Source organism: Callorhinus ursinus, unplaced genomic scaffold, assembly GCF_003265705.2.
Source record: "Callorhinus ursinus isolate GAN/ISIS: 27379988/994484 unplaced genomic scaffold, GSC_fseal_2.0 scaffold20, whole genome shotgun sequence".
NCBI classification, from domain to species: Eukaryota; Metazoa; Chordata; class Mammalia; order Carnivora; family Otariidae; genus Callorhinus; species Callorhinus ursinus.
Window position 1 is genome coordinate 2,906,985 of NW_027397082.1, and position 14,367 is coordinate 2,921,351.

Sequence of the window (14,367 nt, forward strand, 5' to 3'; positions counted from 1 at the left end):
AGAACTAAATGATGGAATCTAAGCTGGGTGCCGTGGAAACAGAGGACATGAGGGCTGGGGAGCGGTGTGAGGACGTGGGATGGATGACCGGGTTGCAGGTTCGTCAGGCAGCAGGATTGTTGGGGGTTGTGGTGCACAGCAAGGAACGAGAATGTGATACTTGAAATCGAGATCTGGAAACTGAGAGAGCTCTATGACAAGGTGCGGTATAGGGGTCAGCAAACAGGGCCGAGGGGCCAAAGTTGGCCCACTGCCTGTGTTTACAGTCTTGAGCTAAGAACAATCTTTACTATTTTTTAGTCTTTATATTTAAAAAATTATTTTTAATTCCAGTGTCGTTAACATATAGTATTACATTAGTTTCAGGTGTACCATAGAGTGATTCACCAATTCAGTATATTGCTCAGTGCTCATCAAGATAGTTTCTACATTTTTAAAAAAGATTTCATTTATTCATTTGAGAGAGAGACCACAAGTGGGGTGGGGTGGGGTGGGGGGCAGGCAGAGGGAGAGGGAGCAGCAGACTCTCTGCCGAGCAAGGAGCCCGATGCAGGGCTTGATCTCAGGACCCTGAGATCGTGACCTGAACCGAAGGCAGACATTTAACTGACTGAGTCACCCAGGTGCCCTAGTTTTTACATTTTTCAATGTAATATACACACACACTTACAAGGACAATTACTCTTTCAGCAAGAACAGTTGCTCCAAGAGTTGAAGATATGGCCTCCTGGCCTGCAAAGCCTATAATATTTACCATCGAGTCCTTTACAGAAGAAGTTTGCTGACTCTTAGTCTAGACTCTAGTGTATCACCATGCGTGTGAGCGAGTGAGGTAAGGTAGAGGGCACAATTGTGAAGGCCAGGTGGCCAGGATATTGGCAGGATCATCCACACGGGTATAGAAACCACTAATAATTCTGACAGTAGTGTTGGAGAGTGACAGAGAGTTAGAAGTAAGAGTCAAGGAATGAGGGGTTGTGACCTGGGTTCTGCAGATACCTATAAAGGACGGTCACCTAGAGGAATCACATGTGGTCTAGTCTGATAGCATGAAGTTCAATACTTACAGTTCAAGGGAGGAGAGAGAATGCTCTAGAAGTAGCTAGGGGGAAGAGCTAGTCTGTCACTGATTCACCTTCAGGCACCAGTGGTTTGAAGGAGGACTACAGCCACCCCATGACACAGCTGCAGGGGCAGCAGAGTGCCCAGAGATGGCCTGGGTGCCCGAGTTAATGGTGGCCTGAGCAAAGAGCACAGGAGAAGGGACAGGTCAGTCAGTCCCCCACTGGCTGAAAGGCTCTGCAGAGGAAGCCTTCGAGCTGAGGCTTAAAGTCTTAGTAGGGGTTGGTCAGGTAATAATGGGTGGGATAGGAAGAAAAGAAGGGATATACAGGTTTAGGAAAACATGATTTATTTGAACACTGACCTCAGAAAGTCACAAATGAACTTCGATACAGCTGGACATTCAAAATCAGTGCAATTAGGAGCTTTGAATGAAGAGTATTATTTCTTCTTCAGTATTTGCATGCTGGGGCTTAAGTAGATTGAGAGCCCCATGTAGATAGGTAGATGCTCTATAAATGAAAGAAGACACATTGAACTTTCACACTTGTTACTTCCCCACAGGTATAGTAAAAACTGTTCTCTCTATATAAATCTTTATGTGGAGATTCATTCATTCATCTCTCCAGCATTTTTTGAGAGTATCTCATCTGCCAGGCATTGGGGATGTAGTGTGAATAACACAAAAGCTTCCATTCTCTGAGCTTATAGTCTGCAAGTAATTACATTGACGTATGATCAGTGCTAAGACGGGATGATATTGGTGCTCCATGCCTTGACATCTAAACTAGTCTGGGGGCTAGGGAAGAATCCTGGAGGAAGTGACAATTAATGTGGAGAAATAGGTTGTTGTTAGAACAAGGAATGGGTGGTGGTGGTAAATGTCCCAAGGGAGGTGATGGCACTTATTGGGTTGGAGGTGGGAGAAAGGGCTGTTTAAGGCACTGAAAGATATATAGTGTGGTGAGAGATGGACCCGGAAAGATGATGGGGGCCTGGACCGGAGTGGTGTCTCCATCTTCAAGAAGCTTCTGGCAAGTGTTTGAAGTCTTTTTTCTCTCTAGGCTGCCAAGTCCAAGAAGGCAGGAACCAAGTCTGTCCTGTTCACTGCCTTGCACCTACCTTTCAGGCGCTTACTTCTCATACCTGGCACGTGGTAGGTACTCAACAATGGTTTGTTGAAGGAATGTGTAATTGTGAACTGTAGTCTAACTCTCTGAAACTGTTAGTTTCAGTGTAAATACCTTCATTCCAGCATTCTTGTAAACGAAATGATGAATGTGAAAGCTATAAAACATGATACTTGATTTAAAGCTATATTATGTTGCAAATATGTATAATGTAGTACTTCTTTTGTGCCCCTAAGACCTGCTTTTTTTTTTTTTGAGAATCTTATTAGCTCTATTCAAAACCTCCAAACATTGTATTAGAGAAATTATCCAGTTATATATAGTATAAAAGTAGCTTGATTAGGGAAAAAACCTTCACCAGCCTGATCACTTCCTTTTAACACTTCCTAAAGTGGCTTCTAGCATATTCAGGTTGCTTGTTTTCTACGAAGTGAGCATTAATCAACAGCAAGTAATTATGCTTTTCTCCTGGTTCAGAATAGATCCTATCTTGCTCCTCATTGTGTACTCATCGACCTTCACCAGAGAAACACCAACTCCTTGAAAACAGGCAACTTGCATTTTTACCCCCAGCATTATGGCTATTAGCTGGTACTTAATACCTATTGGCTGAATTTTTTAAAATTTATTTTTTAAAAGATTTTATTTATTTATTTGTCAGAGAGAGCGAGAGAGAGAGAGAGCACAAGCAGGGGGAGTGGCAGGCAGAGGGAGAAGCAGCCTCCCCACTGAGCAGCGACTCCGTCCCAGGACCCTGGGATCATGACCTGAGCCGAAGGCAGACGCTTAACCAACTGAGCCACCTAGGCATCCCATCCTATTGGCTGAATTTAATAAAATTTATTCTGGAGGTTAAGACTATTCACAAATACAGTACTAGACACTAATTGTATGTAATGCACTTAAATGATCATTGGCTATTATATTACCAAATGCTTCATCTACTTTAACTTGAGAAAAAAGAATGAAGATGCAGAAATACTGAATTTCATTTTTTGCTCCAAATTTTCTAGTGTTTGTTTTGTTTTAGGTCTACCACATAATGAGTAATAATCAATGAGATTATTTTACCATCTTCTTCGAGATATGATAACGAAAAGGTAAGAATGTTGGAAAGCTTTTTCTGATACTTAGGTCGTTTCCTTTTATTTTATTCTGTTACATTTCTCTATGGCCTACTAATAGTTTTCTATCTACAGCATTTAAAGGCTATATTTGCTCTTATGTTTAGCTCTTTAATTTTGACGTAATTATTATATACAGAAATGAGTCTCTTGATCCTGCCTCATAAAACAGTTCCTATAGCTTCTTAGTACTTGTTGCTCAACTCTGTCTGGCTCTTAATTTTGAGGGAGTGAGTTTAGACATTTAGAGTGGCCCAAGCATTTTGAAGGAAGAACTCTCTGAAGTTAATTTTTAAATAACCTTTTCTAGACTCTGTGATGTATCTTTTATCTTGTCTGCGTTTCCCACGTTTTCTTTCTTTATAGTGATAAATTTAATTAAATAGAAAAACCTCTTTGCTGAGGCAGAAAGAATGAGGGGAAAATGCTCTTCGAGTGTATGTACTGTGGCTTCCTTGTTCCCGGATACAGTACTGTCATTCATTCAAATACCCCATCCATTATTACAAAATGTGTAATAAATTTGCAACAATTTATTCCACTGTTGCTTTCTGAATTTTTCTTCTAAACTCATCTTAATTTCATTCCTAGGATTTGAGTAATTAGATTCAGTTTAAATGGCTTTCAAGTTCTAGGTGTACGTTAGTGATCGAACACTACAATTGTAGATCAATAATAAAAGACTGTAGCAAGGGGCCTGAGAAATTGATTCCCCCCCAACACTCATTTTTCTTGTTTCTTTGTGATGTGTGCTGAATGTTAAGGCTACAACACTCCCATGTATCTTCGAACATCATGCAAAGTCTGTTTTGCTGCAGAACTTCCTGCCCTCTTGTCAGATTACTGTCTCCAGTCTGTCCTCAAAACTCACCTTCTCTGAGGGCTCTCATTACCCAATCTTTGTGTCAGCAACTTTTTAATTTTACCGATATGAAATAAGCTTGCTAATTTATTTATTGCGTCCCACCTCCCCCTGCTAGTCCGTCAAGGGACAGGTCACTACTATTAACCAGTGGTGAGCAGCGCTGGTCTAGCGATAGCTGCTCAATGCATTTCCGAAAAACGGATATATACGGCATTTTCATTCAGCGGAGACATCATCCCCTAGGCGGATGGGACCTGACTGTAACTTCGCATGACTCCGCACAAGGCAGGTCCAAAATCTGTGCAGACGCCTTCTTTCTCTCCAGGCAGAGACTCTGTCTGACCCAAGTATCACCTTTCCCACCCCGATTCTCGCTCAAGGAGAGAGGGGCCTGAGAACCTTCTCCCATACGTTTCCCCGATGGGGTCGGAGGAGACACCCGGGCGCACGGCGGGCGCTTACCGCCGCCACGTCAGCCGGCGCGCGCGACGGCAGCGCGCCTGCGCGCGCAGGACCGCCCCCCTACATCCGGGGCTTGGGCGGCGGCGGCGGCGCCGTGCGGGGGTCACGTGCCTCCTTCCTTTCCGTCTCTGGCCGGCTGGGCGCGGGCGACTGCAGGCGAGGCGCGTGGAACCTCGCGCTGGTTCCCCTTCGTCTCCTCTCCCGGCCCGGGCCACCAAGGAGTTCGCTGACGCCGGGTGAGCTGAGCCTGCCGCCAAGATGCCGGCTTATTTCCAGAGGCCGGAAAATGCCCTCAAGCGCGCCAACGGTGAGTAGGGTAGGGGATCGGGGCGCGCCGGGCTGGGTCGGCCCGAGGCCTCTGAGGTCGAGGGGCCCGGGCCTGCTTCTCGCTGCTCCGCTGCCTGGCTGCGGCTGGGGCGGTGGTCGATGCGACCTGCCCGCCGCCGTCCGGGCCCGTGGGTGGGTATGGTTTCCCTTCTTGCTCCAAGCGACCGGGGCGGGTGGGAGGTGCGGAGCCGGGAACCGTCGCTCTGGGGGCCCTTCCTCCCCCCCGCCGCCTCCTGGTGCGTCTTGGGGGCCGCCGTCCCTGAGACAGGTTTCCGGGGCCGGAGTTCCTTACCCGCCTTGTCCGCCTCCGCCCGGCGCCTCAGGCCGCCGGGCTCCCGGCTGCTCAGGCCCCGCGCCCCCAGCCGCCATCTGGGAGTGCCGGGGAGGAAGAAACATGGCTCCCTCCCGGGGACAATGCACGCGAGAACCTCGACTCCACCTCCTGCCGGCGCCGGGAGCCGGGCAGTCCCACCTCCGGCCCTCCTGAAGACACCTCCGCCCCCCAAATCCAGCGCCGGGCTTTGCTGGGGTCAGGGTCCACTTACCCCTTTCCCGTCACTGTAACTCTGCTTCGAGACTCTGACCCATTTAACCTGTTGTCTGTTTTTTTCTGGCATTGATTATTGGCCTTTTCCAAATCACATGAAGTTGGAACAAAGTTAATACTGTAAGAGAGGGACTTCCAGGTTCTCGCTTAAAGATAACGAAATTGAGGCCTAGAGAGAATGTTTTTACCCAAGGTCACTCTGGGAGTTAGTTGTTGAGCCAGGAGACTAGAACCAAGGTCTCTAGACTTTCCGACTAGTCGTTTTTTCGCCACAGCGCTACTTCCTGCGATTTTTATTTCTAGGTGTATTTAAGCCACGGGCCCTTTCAGGAAAACTTGTGCGTGTCCTGGTGTATTCAAGAGGCATTTATTACGTTGCTGTTATTGGGGTGCAATGTATTATGCATTGCTCTGGTTTTTAAAAACTTTCTCGTTCAGAGTTTTTTAAGCCCCAACAATTTCTAAGTGTGTAGGGCGTCCATGGCTCTTATTTTCACCCTTCTCTAACCAAACAAGTTTTGGGTCTTATCCATGTTGTAGGTGGATATACCGTGTCTATTACAATTTTAGTTCATGGAGCTTATTTTGTTAGTTGGTGTGAAAATTTCTCTTGTGAAAAGGTCAATTTCAGTCAATTCATAAAATTAATAGTACTGATAACCTGTCAGGACCAAAAGTGTGTTTGTCACATGGTTGTTGTTTTAAAAGTAACAATTTGGGGGTTGGTAAGAGTGTGGAATATGATCATTCCACGTTCTTTGGAATTGTTTTAAAAATCGGTTTAAAACTGCAACTTAGATCTGATGACTACTCATTTTAACCAGTGACCTAATGGTTAGAACAGGCAAGAATTAAGAATGTTAATTTTTTTTTTTAGATTTTATTTGTTTAAGAGAAAGAGAGCGCCCACGAGTGGGGTGGGGTAGGATCAGAAGGAGAGGAAGGAGCAGACTCCCCCATGCCCCATGGACACTCCCCCTCCCATCATGACCTGAGCTGAAGGTAGACATCCAACCACTGACCCACCCAGGCACCCAAGGATGTTAATTGCTAGGAAAGAAAATAGATTGAAATGGAAATTTATCACTACAAAATGAACTGTAGCAAAGTTAGAATTTTTTTCTTATGTTTAGAAACTTAGAATTATATTATGGTATACAAAATGACTGAGATTCAGTTACTGTTGTAATTGCTATTGTAGATGTTTTACAGTAATTTGCTTTACAGACAGGCATTTTTTCCATGCTAATAGGCTGAAGCACTGTAATCTTGATGGCCAAAATACTACACATTTGATGTGCTCAGGCCTTGTTTGTTTCATCACTCCTCCATTCTGAATCTTCATTTGAGCTTAGTATATCAGTAATTTTTTTAAATTAGAAGGGTTTTCTGATGTGTAACAAATCTTAAATCTTTTTACATGTTTTCTAAGTTGAAATAGATTTGATTCATGAAGGGAAAGTTGGGGAAAGCATCTGAAATTAAAGTAGGCAAGATGAGCAAGGGGCACCTGGGGGGTACTTTAATTTTGTGTAGGTTTTTATAAGGCTGTACTGTCTCCTTGCTGTAGTCCTTTTAAAATGTAAGTTGGGTGTTTCTGTAGTATAGGCCTTAGCTTTCAAGTAGTAATTTCTGTACCTTTGATCTTGTGAATGAGAGCTGTCTGAAAGAGTTAAAGTGAGCAGACTGTGGATGGCACATGGCACTGCTTACAAAACTTACAAAACTAGTATTACAAAAGCACATTTCATTCGATGGAGATAATCTCATTTTATGTAAATGTATATATAACATTTGTAGCCTCAAACACATTGAGAACTAATCCGTTTTATTATCTTAATAAAATGTGAATAAGTTCAGAGTAGTTCAGGTCATCTTAGCCTGTAATTCAGAACAATATTTTTGGAAACGATTATAGTAGTCACTCAGGAAGATGAAAACTTGGCCCAGCAGTTACAGGCAAGAAATTCATACACCAGAATCATTTGGGAAAAGCCCCTTTTCCAGATTATGTTGTCAGTAGTATGGAATTAATTGCTCCTGATCTTGTAACAGCCTTTTAATTTATATTCTTTTTTTTTTTAAAGATTTTATTTATTTATTTGAAAGAGAGAGAAAGAGAGATAGAGAGCATGAGAGGGAAGAGGGTCAGAGGGAGAAGCAGACTCCCCGCTGAGCAAGGAGCCCCATGCGGGACTCGATCCCGGGACTCCAGGATCATGACCCGAGCCGAAGGCAGTCGCTTAACCAACTGAGCCACCCAGGCGCCCCTTAATTTATATTCTACCAGTGATTTATAAAGTTGTCATTAAACCCACAAATTGTGTAATATTATAGCTTATCTACTTGGTCTGTTGCACAGAAAAACTAATAATATTAAAGGGCAGACCTAAACTTTTTCTTTTAGAGATAGTTTGTCATTGTGTCTGAAAGGTAAACTCAGAATGCCTACCCTTCTAGTATTTGTTCATAATTCCAGATTTTAATCTTTATTTCAAGAATATCAATTTGGAAATGAGCATTTTTTAAAACGTTGCAACAGAGCCTTTAATGTGTGGTATTTCTTTCTAGTCTCAAAAACTTTCTTTTTCCTTATTAGATAAGTAATAAGTAAATTCTCCCAGTATGTAAATTAGGGTAAAGGCAGAAACTCACCCTAATGGATTATCATGGTTTCTGTTCCCATTCCATTTTTTTCCTTTAAAAACATCCTTGCTTGGTACCCATGTCTGCTTTTTTTCTTGGTGATGAAGGAGGTGTCCTATAAAATATTATTTTTTGGTGCATTTGCTTTGGTTTGTTTGAACCTCTTGTTTCAGAGTTTGAAAGTAGAATTTGGAATCATAAATCTTGATTGGCTGTTTAGGAATTGAAAATTAATTTTAGGGACGCCTGGGTGGCTCAGTTAGTTAAGCATCTGCCTTCAGCTCAGGTCATGATCCCAGGGTCCTGGGATCGAGCCCTGCGTTGGGCTCCCTGCTCTGCAGGAAACCTGCTTCTCGCTCTCCCACTCCCCCTTGCTTGTGTTCCTTCTCTCGCTGTGTCTCTCTCTGTCAAATAAATGGATAAAATCTTAAAAAAAGAAAGAAAGAAATCACACTCCCCTATTTAAAAATAAGAGATTGGGTAGGTGAATTATTTTTAGACAGTTTATTATTTTGTCGTCACCATGCTGGGGCCAGTTCTCAACTTTAACTCTCTGTGCCTGTTCTATGTTACAAGCATTTTGACAGTGTTTAAATAGGATAGTATAAGATTTAAATCCTCAACCTAAGACTGGGAATTGGGTGTAATAGGTTGTTTTGGTGCTCCTGGTGTGCTATTTAATGTGAATGATAAATTTAACTAAAAACATTTACTTCCAGATTTTTGGCTGATTGAGGCCTTTTCTGTTAAATAGTTAAAAACACCTAAGGTACTGTTGGATTTTAGAAAATAACTTTGTTTATGTATGCTTCAGGAATAAGATAGGTAGGTCCTCCCCTTAGAACAGGAAAGGCTTATTATTTTAACAAAGTATCTAGTTATATTACATTTTTGTTTCCTCTTACAGGGTTTTTTGTTTTGTTTTTTTGTAACAAAATGGGCTCAAATGAAAATGGATTTTCCCTCATATTGCCAGGATTAGTGTTGACATTGTCTTGAATTATTGTAGAGAGGTTTGTTTTCACTTGCATATGAAGAATATGATTTGATATAATGTGGGATGACATAGGGTATTGTGTAAAGATAGTTATTTCAGTATATTTTGTGATTTATCTTGCAAACTTGTTAATATACCAGAGTTGGAATATTGTTTGTAGTTTTCCTGGAGGAAAGAATGTTCAGAAGCAACATTCCTGACAGATGTGATAGTTGGGAGGAGAAATAATAGAGAATTACTAAATCTGTAGATTTAGTAAAACTCCCAAATAAGGGACGTTTCTGCCTGTTGTTTGCCTAGCACAGTTACATGGTTTATAATGTTGTATGGTGTTAACTCTTGAAAATAATTCTTTGTTAAAGATTCTTTTCTTAGGAGGAAAATAATGATTTTTAACAATGGGAGTGTAGTTTTTTAAGACTTTTTTTTTAATAGTGTAAAGTAGTGTTTTGGTTCCCCAAATTATTTTTCAGATGTTCAGTGGAAAGATTCTTTTTTGTGTGCAATTCAGCAGTTATTGAATTTTAAGTTGAACATAACCAGATGACTTAGTAAATGGGGGAGGGGAGCTATCTAACCTAAGTTTTGTGCAGAAGGAAAATAAAAGATGAGAAAAAATAGGATAAATTTTAACCTTTGTCAGAAATAATGTGATAGAGGAGTCTTTGCTTTTGACTGAATTTCAAAATGAGCAGCATACATAAAACCTGAGATTGGAGCTGGATTTTGAAATCGTGCCACATGCAGAATGCCTTCAGGTTTAGGTGATACTAAATATGTAAGTGTATAATTTTCTTTGCTATGCATTCTAAATTTTTTTGTCTTTGAAAATAAACTTTATTAAACTTTTTTAATAAACTTAATTTTAGAAGGTCAAGATTTACAGAATTATTGCACATATAGTACAGAGTATTTCCATATAAACCAAACCTATTGATATATCATTTTGGTACATTTGTCACAAGTAATGAACCAATACTGATATATTGTTTTTTTTTTTTTTTAAGATTTTATTTATTTGAGAAAGACAGAGAGAAAGAGCACGAGTGGGGAGGAGAAGGAGAAGCAGGCTCCATTATGAGCAAGGTGATCAGGGCCCTGGGATCACGACCTGGGCCAAAGGCAGCAGCTTCACAGACTGAGCCATCCAGGCACCCCCAGTACTGATACATGGTTAATGAAAGTCCATACTTTTTCCAGATTTCCCTAGCTTTCCCTTATGTCCTTTTTTGAACTCCAGGATCCCATCTAGGATACCATCTTACATTTAAGTGTCCTGTTTCCTTAGACACCTCCCCTTGTTATGACAGTTCCTTAGATTTTCCTTGTTGATAACCTGGACAAGTTTTGAGGAGTACTGGTCAAGTATTTTATGGAACGTCCCTCATTTGGAGTTTGTCTTAATATTTTTTTTTTTCATGTTTAGACTGGAAAAATAAGTGGAGAGGTAGTCCATAGATTGGAAGACTAAATATTGTTAAATTGTCAATTCTTCCAAATTTGATCTATAGATTCAGTAAAATTTGAATGAAAATTCCAGTGACCTAATTTGTAGATATTAAACTAATTCTGAGTTTATATGGAAAGGTAAAAGACTTAGTAAGCCAAATAATACTGAAGAACAAAGTGGGAGCACACTGCTTCGTTTGAAGATAGTCTATAGTAATCAAGACAGTGAGGTATTAGCAAAAAACTAGATATATTGCAGTAGAGAGTGATCAGAATAGAGAACCTAAAAGCAGGCCCACATAGTCAATTGATCTTAAAGGGAACAGAGTCAGTCCAATTGACTGTCTAATTGCCAATCTAATGATTTTTCTGCCCGGAGTCTTAGCATGAACTAGTAAAAATTTGCTCAGCCAGATCACTCTGACTGAAGTTAGACTTGACTTTACTGTGTTTGCTGGGGAGAGATTTTTTTTTTCCCTCATGATCTCAATTTCTGAAACTTAGAAGGACACATTTGGTACAGTGTAATTGAATGAAATCCAGTTTTATCTGTAGACCATATTTTGAGATTGTACCAGTTTTTCATTGTTTTAACTCTTGATAGTTTTGGCATGGCTTTAGATGTCGAAAATAAATGTGATCTTAAAAAGAGATGGTAGTGAGTTCAGAAATTAAAATAACCAATTTAAGCAAGATTTAGATTTCTGTATACTATACATAACGGATTTTAATTTTCCTGAATTATTTTCCCAGAATTTCTTGAGGTTGGAAAAAAGCAGCCTGCTTTGGATGTTCTTTATGATGTTATGAAAAGTAAGAAACACAGAACATGGCAAAAGATACACGAGCCGATTATGTTGAAATACTTGGAACTTTGCGTGGATCTTCGCAAGAGCCATTTGGCTAAAGAGGGGTTATACCAGTATAAGAACATTTGTCAACAGGTATGAAAAGAGCTGAGTTTTATAGTTTTAAAAAGTGCTTTTAGTAACTTTCAGATGAGTTTACTTTCCGGAGTTATAATATGCTTTATATCCTAAAATTTGCTCTTAAAATATTTTATGGTTTGTTGGAAAAGTGTTGTAAGGTGCTCTTTCTTTTTGGTTAGGTGAACATCAAATCTCTAGAGGATGTTGTTAGGGCATATTTGAAATTGGCAGAGGAAAAAACTGAAGCTGCTAAAGAAGAATCTCAGCAGATGGTCCTAGACATAGAAGATCTGGATAATATTCAAACTCCTGAGAGGTATGTAGGTTAAATTGCGGATATGTTTTCCTCAGTTTTTCTTTACATGTGTCTCCATCATCCTCGTTTGAGGTGTAGATGTTCATTGGAAAGAATGGTCATCTTCGGAATTTTAAATGTATAGTAACAAAACCATACTATTCAAAATTGGTAAAAGTGGGAAATCTTCAGATAGGAGGCAGATACTGATTTAAATGGTTGTAATATGCGTTGGGGATTCAAATATTTGAACATGTGACAGCTTTACAGTGCATCCAGTGCATCCATGCATAAATATAGGAAGAATTCACACTTTTTTATACTGACCATTGTTGGTTTTGGTTTTTTTTATCATATGGCAAAGTAGGAAATCATGTCTAAAATTGTTTTCAACTTTTTGAATGGTTTTTTTTTTTTTTTTAAGTGTTCTCCTAAGTGCTGTAAGTGGTGAAGACACTCAGGATCGTACTGACAGACTACTTTTAACTCCATGGGTTAAATTCCTTTGGGAATCATATAGACAGTGTTTGGACCTTCTTCGAAACAATTCCAGAGTAGAGCGTCTCTACCATGATATTGCCCAACAAGGTAAGATGAAAACTGGATTTGAAAAGTTGACTTTTAGGAAAAGATTTTGCAAAAGATGGACAAGGTTAACCTATTTTTCTCCACAGTACTTATTTTATAGTTTTTATCCTTATTGAAAGATGATTGGTATTCGTTTAAATATTAAATAAATGACTATAAGAAATTTGTTTTACTTGTTAGGGTAATTCTATATGAAGTCCACTTCACGAATATCTGAAAGACAAAGTCATTTTGGGATTTTCCAGGTGACTAAAAACAAATGGAACTTTTTGCTTTCTGCTAAACTTGAGTTCTTTTGACTTCACCACTACATATTCTCAACCATGCCATGGGTTTATGAGGTCTTTTTAAGCTTTGGACTTCTAGGATTCCTTGAAAAATACAGTTTTATTTTCTTAAACAGTATCACTGAATATAGAACTAAGTCATTTTGATGACTCAGGATCGTCATAAAAAGTATCCGGTTGTTACACTGTATATACAATTGATGCTTGAACAACTTGGAGGGGCAGTTGTTAGAGGTGCTGACGGACACACCCCTTTGCTTCCACTCCTGCACAGTTGAAAATCCACCTATGTCTTTGACTACCCAAAACCTTAACTACTAATAGCATCTTGTTAACCAGAAGCCTTACTGGTAACATAAACAGTTGATTAACACATATTTTGTATGTTATATGTGTTATATTACTGTATTTTTAAAACAGGTAAGCTAGAGAAAAAGTGTTAACATCATAAGGAAGAGAAAATTGACAGTACTGTATCGAAAAAATCTATACGTTAGTGTACCTATGTAGTTCAAACCCTTGTTTAAGGATTAACTGTACTTTGAATCCTGAACCAAATGAAGTTCATTTTCTTAATCTTGTATCTTTTCCTTACTGTCACTTGCTGATAGTGCAGCTTTTTAACTATATATGAATGGAATATATGTGACTTGAGAGTGGCTTTTGGCTTTCTCTTACTTTGGCCTTAGTACAACTTTGTATTGCCATTCTTTTCAATATGTGGGACGATTGGCATTTGTTTAATCAAATTGTGAGTGACTGTAAGAATATTTTACTATGAGTATTAGAACCTGTGTTCAGTTTTGCTTACATGGCTAGCATATGTGAATTTTCATTGAACAGAAGTACACTTGGGGCTTTTGATAACTACTGATAATAAATGTTAACTTGAAGTTAAGCTCCATCCCTTTGTTTTGGGCCTCTTGAAATAGAAATCTCTTTTTTAAGAGCAAAGGAATTCTGAAACATTGCTATATTGCATATATGACAGTAGAAAATTATTTTAATGACAGAGGAAGTAGTTAAAGCATACATCTATGTAAACAGTTGAAATCAGGTTACCATAAGCCCACAGTTTGTTAGATAGCAAGGCTCTATATTTCAGGCTAGAATTTTTTGTTCTTTTAGGATTTGAAGTGGTAGGTGTTTGAAAGGTGAGTCCCTCCTACACCTTAATTTGAGTAGTTTCCCATTTGTAAACTCTCCTAGAACCTCAGCACCAAATTCTAGTTCTAGGCCAGGACTATGTCCAAAAGATGGTCAGGACACATGATGAAGTGACCAATGACTTATCATTTCTAAAGACTGATTATGAGTTTGGTAAATCTTGTTAAAATAGCTGATTTTAATATTTGAAATAAAACCAATTCAAATACTTAGTGATGGTGGAAAGTACCTAATATATCTTATAATTAATTACGCCTATAGCTTTCAAATTCTGCCTCCAGTACACCCGTAAGGCTGAATTCCGTAAGCTATGTGACAATTTGAGAATGCACTTGTCACAAATTCAACGTCACCATAACCAGAGTACAGCAATCAATCTTAATAATCCAGAGAGCCAGTCCATGCATTTGGAAACCAGACTTGTTCAGTTGGACAGTGCTATCAGCATGGAATTATGGCAGGTATGTTGTGAACTATTTGCTGTCTTTTGTA

General features: G+C 39.8%; 1 protein-coding gene across 1 annotated transcript in view; it reads left to right on the forward strand.

The window, feature by feature from the left end:
- Positions 1-4,757: 4,757 nt before the first annotated feature.
- Positions 4,758-14,367, forward strand: part of EIF3A (eukaryotic translation initiation factor 3 subunit A) — a 35,101-nt gene continuing 25,491 nt past the window's right edge. Inside the window, exons 1-5 of the mRNA XM_025880488.2 lie at positions 4,758-4,950; positions 11,363-11,553; positions 11,718-11,854; positions 12,258-12,421; positions 14,137-14,336. Of these exons, the coding sequence (XP_025736273.1) occupies positions 4,902-4,950; positions 11,363-11,553; positions 11,718-11,854; positions 12,258-12,421; positions 14,137-14,336 (741 nt within the window). The 5' untranslated portion in view covers positions 4,758-4,901. The remainder of the gene's footprint in view (positions 4,951-11,362; positions 11,554-11,717; positions 11,855-12,257; positions 12,422-14,136; positions 14,337-14,367) is intronic.